The sequence below is a fragment of the Rattus norvegicus genome, chromosome 1, assembly GCF_036323735.1.
Source record: "Rattus norvegicus strain BN/NHsdMcwi chromosome 1, GRCr8, whole genome shotgun sequence".
NCBI classification, from domain to species: domain Eukaryota; kingdom Metazoa; phylum Chordata; class Mammalia; order Rodentia; family Muridae; genus Rattus; species Rattus norvegicus.
Window position 1 is genome coordinate 179,933,537 of NC_086019.1, and position 15,982 is coordinate 179,949,518.

General features: G+C 48.3%; 1 protein-coding gene across 20 annotated transcripts in view; it reads right to left on the reverse strand.

The window, feature by feature from the left end:
* Positions 1–15,982, reverse strand: part of Plekha7 (pleckstrin homology domain containing A7) — a 183,300-nt gene that overhangs the window by 134,681 nt on the left and 32,637 nt on the right. Inside the window, exon 1 of one of the 20 annotated variants that reach the window (XM_039101149.2) lies at positions 7,521–8,392. The exons of the other annotated variants lie outside the window; for them this stretch is intronic. Within the exon in view, the coding sequence (XP_038957077.1) occupies positions 7,521–7,585 (65 nt within the window). The 5' untranslated portion in view covers positions 7,586–8,392. Of the gene's footprint in view, positions 1–7,520; positions 8,393–15,982 lie in introns of those variants that run through there. 20 annotated transcript variants of the gene reach the window in all.

Here is a 15,982-nt window from a genome sequence, read left to right on the forward strand (position 1 = left end):
AATTCTTCTGAGCCTAGCATTCTCTCTGGGTGAAATCTAAGGGAGGTGGTAGCCCAGGAACCAAATTTGAAAAACTGAACCTTCCAAGGCCAAAAGTAATGACATCAGGTCTGAATGCCCAGGCCAGTGACAGACCAAGGTAATGAACCTGAATCGACTCTGAGAAACTACAGAAGTTCTGAGACCATCTTGATTAGAAAGGCTCCTGCAACAAAAGGCCCACTCAACCGAAATCTAATCTGTGTCAATTAACGCCCCCAGAATGAAAAACTTCTTTATCGGCCTGTGGTTCCTGGCTCAAGCTCTCTCCTTTTTGGAGAGGTGGGGATGGCCAGGTGCAGTGGGGCGGGGTCTGACACTCTGGCCAAATACAAGGAAGGAGCTTGTGCTGGTGATGCTGGTGTGTTCTTGGCGATCCAGTCTGCTCTCCCCAGAGCTCTTTGGGAGCTCAGAGTACTAGTACTGACAAGGCCCCATCGCTGTCCCTCAAAGTAGAATCCACATCCGCCCTCCTGTTCTCTTGGCTTCCTCTACCTAAAACCACATCCTTGCGATCCCTGCACTTGGGATCTGAAACTTGTTCCCTTCCGATCAGAACACACAGCTCCTGCTCCTGGAGTTCACAGCCTCAAGTTCCCACCAGCCCTAAAGAAGCTTGCTACTGTCTCCAAGCATCGGGTACCAACACAAGAAGCATAAGCACCCAGGAAACAGGGGGGAACCAAAGCACTAGATACAAATGCCATAGTCCTTACTTCCCAAGACCTGAGTGCCTGGCACCATGGGAGTGAAAGTGAGGACCAGCTAGGCCCTCAAGAGGAGTGAGGGGGGGTTGGGGATTTAGCTCAGTGGTAGAGCGCTTGCCTAGCAAGCGCAAGGCCCTGGGTTCAGTCCTCAGCTCCAAAAAAAAAAAAGAGGAGTGAGGGGCTGGGGGGGGGGGGGGCATGCAAGCCAAAGGGAAAGAAATGTGTGTTACCAATAGTCAGAAGATGAGGGAAGAATTTTAAGGGTGATTCTGGAAAAGCTGTTCAGTCCCAGGAAAGCTTAACTGGTGTGAGGTAGTGTGACCAGCAGAGGCAGCTGCTACCTACAAATTCAGGAGAGCAGGGTGCACAGGAAAGGGAGCCACAGTTTGAGGGCGAACTTCATCCCCAGGAAGCTGCTCAGACACAGGAGAGGCACTTAAATAATAAATATCAATAACAACAGACTGTGGAACAGCTACACCCAAGGCAGAGGCTTCCCAAAGCCTGAAGGCGACTTATTCCCCAACATCCAGATGGGGACACCGAGGCGCGCAGGGCTTGGCCAAGTGTAGGGTGCATCTCTTACTTCAGTAAGTAACTTGCCCGTTCCCTAAACCCAAACTCGTTTTAAACTCCCTGCTTCCCTTCACTACTCCAGCCCCTGTGGCCCTGAACTGACCTCCAGAGGACAGACCCAGCCAGGAGCTGCCCCTCCAACCTTCCAGACAGACCACTGTCCCTGTGCCCTCAGGGTCTTGGGTCTTCATTGTCTGAACAGTCCCTTCGCACTTTCTGGATACAGGTTCCCCCTTCCCCAAACACATAGCACTCAAGTTTTAAGAAAATGGAGTAATTCGGAAAACCTTCCTCACTGAGGTCCCCAAACCACCCTGGTTCCCAAGTCATCCCTCCACCACTCACTAGGACTACCGAGGTTCCAGACAAAAGGGCAGAATCCCAAAGCTTGGCTGGAAAACTGTAGAAGGCACTGCAGCTTCTCAAGGAGGTCCGGGCGCTGAGAGGGGCACATCAGTCTCCTGACATCTCACACCTGCCCTGGCCCCGAAAAGGCAGTGAGAGCCTCCGCTTGCCCCAGGCAGCCAGAGCTCCAGAGAGTTTACAGTTACAGCTGCAGGCAACCAGAGAGCAGAGAAGTGGCCCAGAAATGAGCCCCCCTCCCACCTCTGGCCACACCCGAAGGGGACATCTGCAGCTGTTATTCTCCCAGGCACAGGATCTTCCCTAGATGTCAGGGGCTGTTTTCAGCCTTGGTCTTCAGACCCTCCTTGGCATCAGCACCCAAGGAGAGAGTACACCCAGGAGTAAAAGGGCTACAGACTCCCTGCTGCACCCTCCTGGGCCAGGGTGGCAAGATCTCAGTCAGCTCTGACATCCAAGTAAGATTCTGCCATTAATTAGCTACTTAACTTGGGCAGTTTAAGTCACCTCTCAAGGTCTCAGTCCCCCACCCCCACCCCCTGCATGTTGGGAACAGTAACGTCCACCTTACTGTCATGGTTACAGGAGGGAAACAGCACAGAGGGATCTGCTGTAGGCAGGTGCTTACAAGTATGTCCTTGGTTGGCCAAATTCATCAGGTAGAAAGCACACACCATGCAAAGCCTGGCCTCATCCCCACTGCACAAGGGAGCAAAGGGATAAATAAGTCAACCTCTACCCTGTCTTCTTTCCCAAAGAAGAGCATTGGGACTGAGACCCGACTGTGTTTCCCCACCTAAGATGCACAGGTGGGGAAACCATGCTGGGTCTGCATTCGTCTGCAGGGTGTGACCCTGGGCAGGAGTGAGCCTCTGCTTTCTTACTCTTAAGTGGACACTACCACAGGGTCCAGCAGGGGGCTGCTGTGAGGCTGTTTGCTGAAAGACCCTTGGAGATGGACAGGGAGAGCAGGAAGTGTCTGAGATCTTACAACTGTGGTTATCACCTTCACACAGCATTCCTCTCCCAGAATACCCAGCAAGCCTCTCTCCTTGAAGAAATCAACCTCAGCCACTGAGGGCGGGCGCCTTGCTCAGGCCTAACGACTGATTGTGTTTGTAAGGATGTTTCTGGCACTCTAGCCTGTTCAAGACCCAGGAGCAATAAAAACCAAACCGCCACAAGACTCAAACTGTGGGTCAGACATGGGCACTAGGTAAAGAGAAGTGGCTGCACTTGCTCCTCCCACCCGGGACAATCAAAGTGAGTGTGCAGCCTGGGAAGGGGGTGAGGAGGAGCAGGGGGGACCACTGTGGCCTTTGAAGACACCTGAGTCAGCATTCCCATCCCGCTCCTCTACCCAGGTACCAAGGCCTTGTTTCCAGCCGAGCCTCCCAGGAGGCGCTGGGCCTGCCTTGAGCTTCCCCTTATCCAGGTCAGAACTTCAAGTGTGGCAGGCACAGGAGGACGGAGCACCTGACCAAGCACCATGCTTTGTATTTCCCAGAGTTCAGCACCTTTTATTTTTAGAGGTTTGTGTTCTAGTTTGGTGAGGAACCTGTAGATACCTCAGACCTTGTTTAATTTAGGACTTTTTCTTTCATTTTTGATGGTTGGAGGTAGAAGTTAGGGTTTTTCTAACACCACATATGCTAAGCAGTAAGCTTAGCTGCAAAGACACCTACTGCCCTACTTCAGGATGACGGAGACCTCAGCGCCTGCTTCTGAACATTACAACACTGACACTGGAACATCGCAGAAATGTCCCTGACCACAGGGCACTGAGTTACAGCTGGCATCAGCTGACAGAGGAAAGAGGACAAAAAAGGGGACAAATGGTTGCACTTAATGGCCTAAATCTTGACTATTCCCCCCTGGGAAGACAGGAGAGCTGTTGGTACAGCCAACCAGAATGCCCAGGGTGTGGCCACAGGTGTCCGATTCTAGCAGCCCTGGTGTCTGGTAGAAAATGTCCACAGGAATCGGGACATTGTGGCATCTGATTGGCAGCTGAACCACATTTGAACAAAAGAATTAATGACATGGCCTTCCGCTCCAGCCCAGACCCCTCTGTGCTCTGCTTTATTCGTTACACAGCTCTCTAAACACTACTGTGGTTCTTTTTTCTTCTTCTTCTTTTTGCTTTCTTTCTTTCTTTCTTTCTTTCTTTCTTTCTTTTTGTTGTTGTTGTTGTTGTTGTTGTTGTTGTTGATGATGATGGTGTCTCTTCGTTTTGGTTTTTGTGGTGGTTTTTGTTTGGTTTCTTAGACAGGCTCTTATGTAGATTAGACTGGCCCTGAACTTACTGTGCAGCTAAGGATAACCCTGAACATCTGATCTCCTGCCCCCCAAGTATAGGCACACCCAGTTTGTGAAGTCCAGGACTGACCCCAAGCCATTGTAAATACAAGCAAGCATTTGACACACTGAGCCATCTCCCCAGCCCAGAGCTATTTCTTTCTTTCTTTTTAAAAATATTTATTTATTCATATGTCTGTGTATGTGCCTGTGTGAGTTTAGGTGCACCATTCCGTGAGCAGCGAGGCAAACATGGGCCCTGTTTGAGAGTAGCAAACGCTCTTAACCACAGTGCCATCTCTCCAGCCCCAGCCCAGGGCTATTTCTAAAAGTTTCCATTACACAAGACAGACATTGATACCATTAGCATCAACTCTCCATTTCTGTCTCAGCAGCTCTGGAAACCTCTAATCCACCTTTCTGTCTCTACGCAGCTTTCTGTTCTAGGTGACCTGTACTCATAGAGTCATCCGGTGCTCGTGGTTTTGTAACTGGCTCATTCCACTTAGTATAATGTCTTGGATGTGTATCCATGTTGTGGCATATGGGACGTATTTCCTCCTTTGGAGGGACAGATAATATCCAGTTGTGAGTAACTATCACATTTGTCTATCCATTCATCCACAATGTATAGTGGGACCCTTTTCATCTCTTGGCTACTGCGACTGCCACTGCCGCAGGAGCCCGGCTCTCAAGTCCTTTGAGTCTATACCTGGAGGCAGAATTGCTGGATCTCATGATGATTCAGTTTAGATGTTCGAGAAGCCCCCAGACTCTTTTCTATAGCAACTGCCCTACTTTACACTCCTATAGCAATTACATGAGAGCCAATTTCTCCATACCCTGATAACCCCTGAGCTGTACCTGAGTCCCAGAAAACAACCCTTCTCTGGTACCACAAAACCACTCCACTATATAGCCTAGGCTGGACTCAAATTTACATCAATCCTCCTGCCTCAGCTCCAGAGTGCTGGAGCTGCAAGCATAAACCACAACTCTTTCTGATCCTTTTCTACCTCATTTTTTTTCATTAGAAAAACAATGACATTATAACCGCATTTACCTCACAGAGCAGTTATGAGAAGTCCACACAAAGCAATGGGTGCACTGCCTGCTTGTCCCATGCTACTTCTTTCAATCAACATATAAGAATAAAGATATATATATGTGTGTGTATGTGTATATATATATATATGGTCTCTATGCCCTATTTGTTAAATCCCCTACCTTGTGCTTTTAAACCGGCTGTTAAATTTCAGCTCAGTGACACTCTTAGTACATTATTAACTGCAAATGCTTCAGTGGCTTTGCCAGTTACAGTTTGGGAATATACAGTTTGTACACACACACACACACACACACACACACACACTGGAATTATCTAAAGATAGTGAAGACCAACTCAGAGCAGGATCAAAGGCATGTATAGAAGCATGAGTGTGTGTGCATGTATGTATGACTATGTATGTGTAGAAGCATGAATGTGTACGTGTGTACCATGTATATGTATGTGAGTATGTATGTGTAGATGCATAAGTGTCACCATTTTGAGGGACATAGACATAGACATGAGTGAAACTGAATCCATCCTTGGGACCTCACACTATAAACCACAAGGCCACCAAGGCTTGAGAAGATCAAGCAAGGCTTAAAGATATCTGGAGTCAGTAACTGTGTGTCACGTGAGACCTCGAGTCTAAGCTGGAGCAGACCTAACTGAACCCCAGGCCTTTCCCACTGGTGCACCTCCTGCAGCGGCACACAGAGCTCAGAATCCAGGGAGCTTTTGTTTCAGTTCCCTTAAATTTTCCATTCCTTTTTTTTTTTTAAACTTTTCTATTTTCTAAAGCAAACTCCTCAGAAGGACTTTGTCATCTCAGATATCTGAGCAGTAACTCCACTCCCTACTTATCATGGGGCCAACCACACCCTGCTTGGGGCATCTTCTGCTCTGGCCCCAGAACTGTACAGCTGCCTATGCCTGCCACAGCAGGGACATCATGAATCCTGACTCCCTTCTCCACTAAAGCCTCCTTCCCTGGACTGTCCCACTCTGGGAAGAATCTGTGGCTTCACCAAGTTGTGCTCCCTGGTTTATCTGCACGTGGGCTGTACATTGTTACTTTTCGGAGAGGAGGAGACAGGATAACGACCTCCAGAGAGGAGGCAGCAATACTCCCAGTCAGCACAAAGTCACAGGAATGGGAATTACTCCAGGACACACGTGGTCTCTATGTCCTATTTGTTAAATCCCCTACCTTGTGCTTTTAAACCGGCTGTTAAATTTCAGCTCAGCGACACTTTTAGTACATTATTAACTGCAAATGCTTCAGTGGCTTTGCCAGTTACAGTTTGGGAGACAGCATTCTCATTACAGCATCATTTCTCCAGCGAGCCTCTGAACAGCTGTCTATCAGGGCAGGCCTCCCTCAGTCAGCCCCGCAGTCCATCCCAGAGGCCACTAGGCTTTCCCAAGCATACTTCTGGCTTTCTCCAGCAAAGATCATAAACAACAATAACCCAAGTGATTCCAGGATCCTAAGCAGGGAGTCTAAGATCTGGCAGGAGCTGGTTATTCTGAACCTTGGCCAGGTGGAAAGGGAAGGAACGACTCAACTTTACGAGGGCCACAGGCCTCCTAGCCCTTAGAACTGCATCAAGACATGCACCAATCTCCCTAAGAAGGACTGAGCCCACAGCACCCCAAGAACCATGGAGTACTGCCTCCACAGCAGGGAGTACTTCCCCCACAGCACGCTAAGTCCCAGGGAGAGAACCCCAAAGCCTAACTTTCTACGTACTTCCCACCACTCACACCTGTTCCTCAACACACAGGCACTCTCAGAGTCAGGTCGCTAAAAGGGCAAGCCCACAGCTTTGCCCCCAAACACACATTTGTACCAGAAGGTTTGGACACTGTCATCTGATACTCAGACATGCCGTTTCCTGCCTTACCCCTCCACACACAACCAACCCCAGAGTCAAACTCTACACCTTTTTGGGTCTACTGCTCAGGAAAGGTGGCACCAGAAAGGAGACAACACTTACCTGTCGAACTGCCACCCAGCCTCTCTTCAGGCCTTGGGGGTTTACAGGAAAGAAGAGGCAAGGAAGGGATGGAAAAGGGGAGGGGAGAGAGCAGACAGATGCTCTTTAGTCCAAGCCAAAATCAAAACAGAACCATGACCTGGTGTAGGCAGGAGAAAAGAGCTACTAGGCTTTACTCATGACATCACCTGAGTGCTAAAGGAAGGGAGGGTTAAAATAGCAAGGAGTTTCCCAAGCCTGCCTTGAGGTGAGGTACCTCATTCCTGCAATACTCATTCGACAGAGATTTGCTTCCTCTCCTCCCAAACACAAGGAGAGCAACTGCTGAAAACCTAGGTCCAGAGAGCCCCACAGCACTTCAGGATGCTCTAATGGACCCAGGGGCTATAGGTGAAAGCTGCTCTAGCCTCAGCCCAGCAAGCCAGGACTGGACCAGCCCCCCTTCCTCCAGGCCATCAGTGGACTCACAGCTTCCAGAAGGGCTCTTACCACTGCTCTCTGTCCCCTAGGCGACCTCTAGATACAGCTGTCCAACTCTGACTCTGCCAGGCCATCTGGGAGGCTGCCCTAGGGTTGCACTGGATTAATTCGACACAGGGCCAGAAGAAGTTCCTGCCCACCCTCTCTGAAGGGCTGCTTTGTGTTTCCTGCCTACCAAGAAAGAAAACTGTTTAAGCAGCTGAAGCACACTGTTCCCAGTCTTTAAGAGAGCCACAAAGCCCAAAGCCACCCGGCACACCCATGACCCTCTACCATGAGTGCCTGCATGCACAGGCAGCAGGACTGGTCTGCAAACTCAAGGCTCAGACTTCCAATCCCTTGCTGGACATAGCACACACCTCATCCTGTGTCTCAGAAGCATGTGCTCAGCCTGATAACATTCATCAGTGCAGTTGCTGCTGCTTGCTCTACATGCCTCCCAGGCCACCTATGCCTCTGTGTGTGTGTGTGTGTGTGTGTGTGTGTGTGTGTGTGTGTGTGTGTGTGTGATCTCTCTAACTTGCTCATTTGGGGCCTCCACAGAAAAGTTGACTGTGACCAGGCACAGTGGCACATATCTGTAATCAACTCTAAATGCCAAGGCAGAAGGATAATAAGTTTGAAGCCAGCCAGAACTATATGGCAAGACCCTGTTGGGAGAAGAATGAAGAGCAGGAGAGAGGGTAAAAGGGAGAGAGAGGCAGGAATGAATTTAAGAAAAGAAGAACGATGACTGCTCTCTTCCCTCCCCCTCTCCATCCCTTCCTTGCCTCTTTCCCGTATGTCCAAGGCCCTTAAGAGAGGTTGGGTGGTGGTTAGACAGGTGTTGACTCCCCATCTTTGATGCCACCTTTCCTGAGCAATAGACCCAAAGAAGTCCTCCTTGGTGACCTATGATATATCAGAAACCTAGCACACTGAGCTCATGGACCAAGGGAAGAAAACTGTAAGGGTTTGGTGGTGCGGGTGGGTTGGGGTGGGGTAGCAGGTGATGAGGAGATTCCGGCTCTTTTGATGCAGTGGACCACCTGGAGCAGTCGAATCCGCATCTCCCATCCCCATCCCCTTGAGGTCACTGGCACAAGCACAGAACTTGGTGGGGTCAGGAGGAAGCGGATTACAGACTGGGGTTAAAGACATCAAGGTGTGTCATGGCCACCTGCCTGTACTGTACACTTGGGAGCTGAAGGCGGGAGAATCGGGAGTTTGGGTCATACTCAGTTACAGCTGGAGGCCTCTCTGGGGCTACACAAAGAGCTAGACTGAATAAAATCAGAGAGAGAAAGAGGGGGAAGAATCTCAACAGGCTGATCTCTGGACTCTAACCAGCCACATGAAGTCTAAGCCCAGGCCAATGGTCTCCCAGCAGACTCAGGAGGTGGAGAACGACCCATGAGCCAAGTATGACCAGACAGTAATAGGCCCTTAAGCAGCATTAGTACAATTATAATATTGCCAGGCACAATGCATGGATCTGTACACTGTAGGAGCTAAGATAGGATCTCTTAAACACAGGAAGTAAAAGCCACCCTAGACAACAGAATCAGACCTCATCTCAGAGGAAGAAGAAGAAAACAAAATATTTATTATTATTAATCAGCCACCATGCTGCACCCCACGGGTGGACCCAAGAGACAATCAAATTCTCTTTAGGAAGTGATAGAAAGGAGCTGGAGAGAAGGCTGTTAAGAACAGTGGCTGCTCTTCCAGAGGACCAATTCTCAGCACCCACATGGCAGCTGAAAACTGTCTGTAACTCCAGTTCCAGGGGAGGCAACACCCCCAAACAGACACACAAGCAGGCAAAAACACCAATGCACAGAAATCAAAAATAGCCATTAAGAAAAACAAAAGATGTGGTGTACGGTCAGACACGGTGGCATGTATCTTATACCCCAGCAATCAGGAGGTAGAGGCAGGAGGATCTCTGGGAGTTGGAGACCAGAGCCTGGTCAACCTGGTCTACAGGACTACATGGAAAGACCCTGTCTCAAAAACCCAAAAAACACAAAACAAACAATCAAACAAACAGAAGAGACATTCAGCCACACTTGGTGGCACAGATCTATAGTCCCCGTATGAGGCAGTGGAAGGAAGATCAGGGATTCAAGGCCATCCTCAGCTTTATAATACAACAAAAAAGAAGAACGTGTGACGTGCAGACACCAGAGAAATGAAGACAGTTATTATTAGAAAGCCGGGTAGTTAAAGAAATGCTCAACATCCTTAGTCATCAGGTAATGCAAATCAAAACAACCCTGAGATTTCACCTCACACCAGTGAGAATGGCTAAGATCAAAAACTCAGGTGACAACAAATGCTGGCGAGGATGTGGAGGAAGAGGAACACTCCTCCATTGTTGTGGGATTGCAGACTGGTACAACCATTCTGGAAATCAGTCTGGAGGTTCCTCAGAAAATTGGACATTGAACTACCTGAGGATCCAGCTATACCTCTCTTGGGCATATACCCAAAAGATGCCCCAACCTATAAAAAAGACACGTGCTCCACTATGCTCATCGCAGCCTTATTTATAATAGCCAGAAGCTGGAAAGAACCCAGATGCCCTTCAACAGAGGAATGGATACAGAAAATGTGGTACATCTACACAATGGAATATTACTCAGCTATCAAAAACAATGACTTTATGAAATTCATAGGCAAATGGTTGGAACTGGAAAATATCATCCTGAGTGAGGTAACCCAATCACAGAAAAACACACATGGTATGCACTCATTGATAGTGGCTATTAGCCCAAATGTTTGAATTACCCTAGATGCCTAGAACAAATGAAACTCAAGACGGATGATCAAAATGTGAATGCTTCACTCCTTCTTTAAAAGGGGAACAAGAATACCCTTGGCAGGGAAGAGAGAGGCAAAGATTAAAACAGAGGCTGAAGGAACACCCATTCAGAGCCTGCCCCACATGTGGCCCATACATATACAGCCATCCAATTAGACAAGATGGATGAAGCAAAGAAGGGCAGGCTGACAGGAACCGGATGTAGATCTCTCCTGAGAGACACAGCCAGAATACAGCAAATACAGAGGCGAATACCAGCGGCAAACCACTGATTGAGAATAGGACCCCCATTGAAGGAATCAGAGAAAGAACTGGAAGAGCTCGAAGGGGCTCGAGACCCCTTATGAACAACAATGCCAAGCAACCAGAGCTTCCAGGGACTAAGCCACTACCTAAAGACTATACATGGACTGACCCTGGACTCTGACCTCATAGGTAGCAATGAATATCCTAGTAAGAGCACCAGTGGAAGGGGAAGCCCTGGGTCCTGCTAAGACTGAACCCCCAGTGAACTAGACTGTTGGGGGGAGGGCGGCAATGGGGGGAGGATGGGGAGGGGAACAGCCATAAAGGAGGGGAGGGGGAGGGATTAGGGGGATGTTTGCCCGGAAACCGGGAAAGGGAATAACACTCGAAATGTAAATAAGAAATACTCAAGTTAATAAAAATAAATAAATAAATAAATAAAAGAAAGCCAGGTAGTGGTAGTGCACGCCTTTCATCCCAGCGCTAGGAAGGCAGAGCAGAGGATCTCTAAGTTCGAGGACAGCCTGGTCTACAGAGTGAGTTCTAGGACAGCCAAGGCTACACAGAGAAATCCTGCCTCAAAAAAACAAAAAACAAAAAACAAAAACAAGCCATTCTGGCCTTTAATCACAGCACTTGCAAGCAGGTGGATCTCTGCAAGTTTTAGTCTGGTCAACCTATCTTGGGTTCTAGGGTTACACAGAGAATGGAGAACATGACCTGTCTTTTTAAAAATCCAGTTGACCTGGTTATCACTTCTGAGCTGAAGAGCTGACTATACTTTAAGGGGATTTTCAGGTGATGGAATGAGGCAGAGTGTGTCAGAGACAGTGAGTAAAAACATGTTTCAAAGGGAAAAGGAGTGTAAGCCTGAACAGGGGGCTCAGTACTGAACCCCGAGCCTCTGCAAGAATGGGTGGAGGACATGGAAGGGTTTGGGGATTTGGAGGGGGCACAGAAGACATCTCTTGGGGCTACATGAGGAATCCCAAGCAAGTCTGAAGGGCACAACAAAACATGAATCTAAATGCCCTTGCTGCTCCTCACTGGGATTAAAGCAATTCTGCCCTGTCTTACACAAATGCCTTTTCTAAGCCTTTGCCATGAGGATAATAACCCCCTCCAAGTTCCATCACGTTAAGGATGAAAAACTCAATGGAGAGTGTTGTATTGAATGCTGATATCCTGGACTGGAGAAAGAAATGTCTAAGCAATTCAAAGACGCTCACAAAGACAAGCAGGTCAGTAACACTGTCACCCATAATACTGAAAAAAATATCTGCATGTCCAAAGATGAGAAAAGTGTCTCACTCCACAGCCCAGGAAGTCATGTTGCAAAAGAGAGATGAAAAAAAAAAATACAGGGAGAAAATACAGCTGATTAGGAGCACTTACTGCTCTTGCAGAATACCCAGGTTCGGTTCCCAGCACCTGCATGGCATCTCACAACCGTCAGTTCCAAGGGATCTGGCCTCTCTGGGCACCAGGCACTGCACAAAGTGCATTAACACACTCAGACAGAAAACACAAAACTTAAAAGGAAAATACAAAACAAAACTACATGTACAACTTGGAGTGGCAGAAGATGCCCCAACCTCAGCAACCGAGAGGCTGAGGTAGCGTTGCCTTGAGTTCAAGGTCAGCCCCAACCTGGGCTACAAAGTGAGAGTCTCTCAAAAAGAAAAGGATAAACAGGTAAATAAGTAAAGCCTGTGTGTAACACTGTCCAAGTTTATGCAAGTTACATTTCTCCCTGAGAAAAGAAAGACAGGAAGGAAGAATACAGCAGTGATCACCCCTGCAGAATTAGAAGAAATAGATGTTCTCCCTGAGGTGTTTCTTTCTGTTAATTATTTAAAAACTTATCCTTTGCCAATTGTAAAGCAGAGTGCAAACACAGTAGCATGGTGTCAAATGGCCTCCTCTGACCACAGTCCTTTCTGATTCAAACACAGAGCCCAGTCAGCCTCACTCTCAGTGTGCAGCTGAGAACCACATCTAAATTTAAGTCTCCCTGCCTCCATCTCCCAAGTTCTAGGATTACAAGCTAGCACAGTGTGGGGATGGAACTCAGGGCTTGCTGCATGCAAAGGCGAGCACTCCACCAGCTGCCCTCAGAGCTGTTACACTCTTACTTCTTTTTTTTTTTTTTTTTTTTTTGGTTCTTTTTTTCGGAGCTGGGGACCGAACCCAGGGCCTTGCGCTTCCTAGGTAAGTGCTCTACCACTGAGCTAAATCCCCAGCCCCTACACTCTTACTTCTTAATAAACACAAACAAGTCTTGAATATGGAGTCAAGATTCACATTTCACGTGCCCTTCAGTCATGAGGGTTTCCTCTAATAGAGCCAGAGACTGATTTACTTGTTTGTAAATCAAGTTAAGCATCTTGTGTTGGTCTCTTGTCTCCCAACAGACAGGGGAACATCACCCACGTCCTTAGTCAATATAACAGACACACAGGAGTCTACTGGACACAGGTACCATGATGGATGTGAGCAATGGGTGGGCAGGGTTTTGTTTGTTTGTTTGTTTGTTTATTTTATTACAGTTGCTTTTCTCCCCCGTTTATTTCCGAAGGGAAACAGTCCATAGTGGGCAAACTCAGTGTGGGAGAGTTCCAGGTGTTGCCTATGTGGGCTTGGTAAACATAAACTATCATGGCTGCCACATCCACAGCTGACTGCTAATAACACCCAGCTACTATGGGACACCCAAAACTCCCACAAAACCCAATAGTTTAAGCTTTTGAAGATGTTTCCCTAGAACCTGGGAAAGAACTGGAGACGGAGGCAAATCTTTGAAGCACCGAGATAAGAATGCAGAGCTGGGTGTGGTGGTGCACACCTTAAATCCCAGCACTTAGGAGGCAGAGGCAGGTGGATTTCTGTGAGTTCGAGGCCAGTCTGGTCTACAGAGTGAGTTCCAGTACCTCCAAAGCTACATAGTGAGATTCTGTCTCAAAACAAAAAGATAACAAGAGGTATTTGTGAATCTTGCCTCTGTCTTGTTTTCCTATCACTCTGCCGAGTGGGCACTGAGGTGCTGGGACTCTCACATAACTGGCTCTCCAAAAATGCCTGAAAATGAGAAACATCCAGCCAGTGGCACATAGATCTTGCCATGACAAAAGGGTTTCCTACAAAGAGGTAAACCCTGAGGGCTCCAGCCAACTCAGGTTTTCTTTTGCTCCTCTCTGGCTGACCCATCTTATAGGCTTGCTATTGGGGTTGGGGTACACCCAGGTCTGAAAGCAGCCTGTGATCTACAGTACCATGGAGACTTGGGGAATGTCAGTCTCCCTCCAACCCACAAACTCTCTCAGATCCATCGGCCCTTGCTCCTCCTGAATGGGGCTGCACTCGACCACAAGGAAGCCACTGGCTGAAGTGTTCCAAGAGACAAGACACAGATCACAGAAGCCAACCAAGGAGCGAGCCTCTGGGGGAGCTACCAGATTCCTGTGCTCCTGCACAGCAGCAGCAGCTGTCTCACACTCCCCTGGTGGCTGCAGTACAGGCGAAGATGGCAGTTTCCCTTGGTGTTCCTTCTGAAGGAATATGCTACGTCGAGCCCCAAAATAAAGGGGACAACCGACGTGTTTAGGACCTAAGCACAGAGCTCTCAACCATGGTTGAACATTTGGATCAACAGAAACCACAGCCAAGAGTCCAACACCAGAGACCCCCATTCAGTCACAGAACAAAGCCGAGGTGTTACATGGGGTAGAAATACCCGGTGGTTCTAATCCTGCCTTGAGGGTGTTGGGCCCAGGGAAGCATCCATCCCATGCAGATACTGTGTTAGGGATGGAAACTGAGCCCAGGCACCTGCTTCCCCTGTGTGGAGTCCAGGCTTTGTGCGCCTCCCAGTCACCACCCAGCCCACTGTCCACTCTGCCTCATTACAGGGCATGACTCTTCCCATCCACTGTATTAAAAAGTAAGGCCCAGCCTCTGTAAGGGTCCAACCTTTTCCCAACCTTTTCCCCTATGTCTCCCCACTCCTTAGGGCCCATCCCAAGCCTTCTTGGTCGCTATCTGAGGTCCTGGGACACTCCTGCTGATTTCAGGGACCACCTTCCTGCTATTAAAACTGATGATGCAGTATTAATGAATGACCATTTTTCTTATACTTAAGTGAGAAATGCATGACAATATGTTGTGCTATCCTATTTTTCTTGGCACACGCCCACTTATACACAGATCTAGACCCAACAAAATGTCAACAGCAAACCAGGCATGTTGGCTCACATCTATAATGCTGGCATTTGATAGGTTAAGATAGAAGTATGGCAAGTTTGAGGCCAGTCTGAGCCCCATAGTGAGCTGTAGGCAAGCCTGGGCTATAGAGTAGGATGCTACCTAAAAAGCCAAAGCCAAAACAAACAAAACCAAAAAACAAATCCACAGTGATTCTAAGCTAACAGAATTACAAGGTATTTTTATTGCCTAATTTACAAGAAACATGAATAACATTATAACACAAACAGTCTTATTTTAAAAAAACAGTTTTTTCTCTTTGAGTAAAGATCCAATTTCTCTATCTTCCCAGCTTCCAGCAGAACCATGGCCTTCCTCCAGCTGGCAAGCCCTGTTAGGTCTCCACACTAGGACCCATTTCATTCACGGTTCAGCCCAGCAGGCACCTCTTACAGATAGGCTGTGGCCACTCACTGCCTGCCTCACTGCCACCCCTGAAAACCCAGGCACTTACCATGGACCTGAACCTGCAGCCATACCATGGACGCTTAGCCAGAGTGGGAGGACCCAAAGGAAAGCCTCTGAAAGTAGCAATACCTTGCCCCTCACCTAAGCCTTCAGAAATAATCCCTACAAGAAAGCCACTACCACTGAGGGGCTGACAAAGACCTGAGGTCAGTCAAAGCTGCGTTGAACCCCTGCTGTGGGGTCTTTGCCAGGTGCCTCCATGTTGTTTGTTAGTCACCCACCCTTTTCTATTCCCCAACCTCAGCCTCACCCTCACCCCCACTTTGAGACAAGGTCTTATGTAACCCCAACTGACCTCACACTCATTATGTAGCCCTGAATGGCCATGCCTCCTTCTGTGAGCCAGGATCGATCACCCAGGGCTTTGTGTGTACTGGGCAAGAACTCTATCAACCCAGCCCCACCTCTGCCTGTTGAGCCCTTTCTCTCCCAACTTTGTCCTACTCAAGATAGCAAGCAGTCAGGAAAGGCTGGTTAAGCCACACAACAAGGCCAACAAGGCATGGAACAGGCATGCTGGAAGCATGGAGACCTCAGAAAACACGAGGAACAGCTGTGAGGATCGCCCCAGCTCATCCAGCACCCGTTCCTCTTGCCTCTACATTATGTGGGTTGGAGTAGATGTCTAAGCTCCATGTTTCTGTCCAGCTCATTTGTCCCGAGGCTTCTCTAAGATCCCACCTTAGCGGGA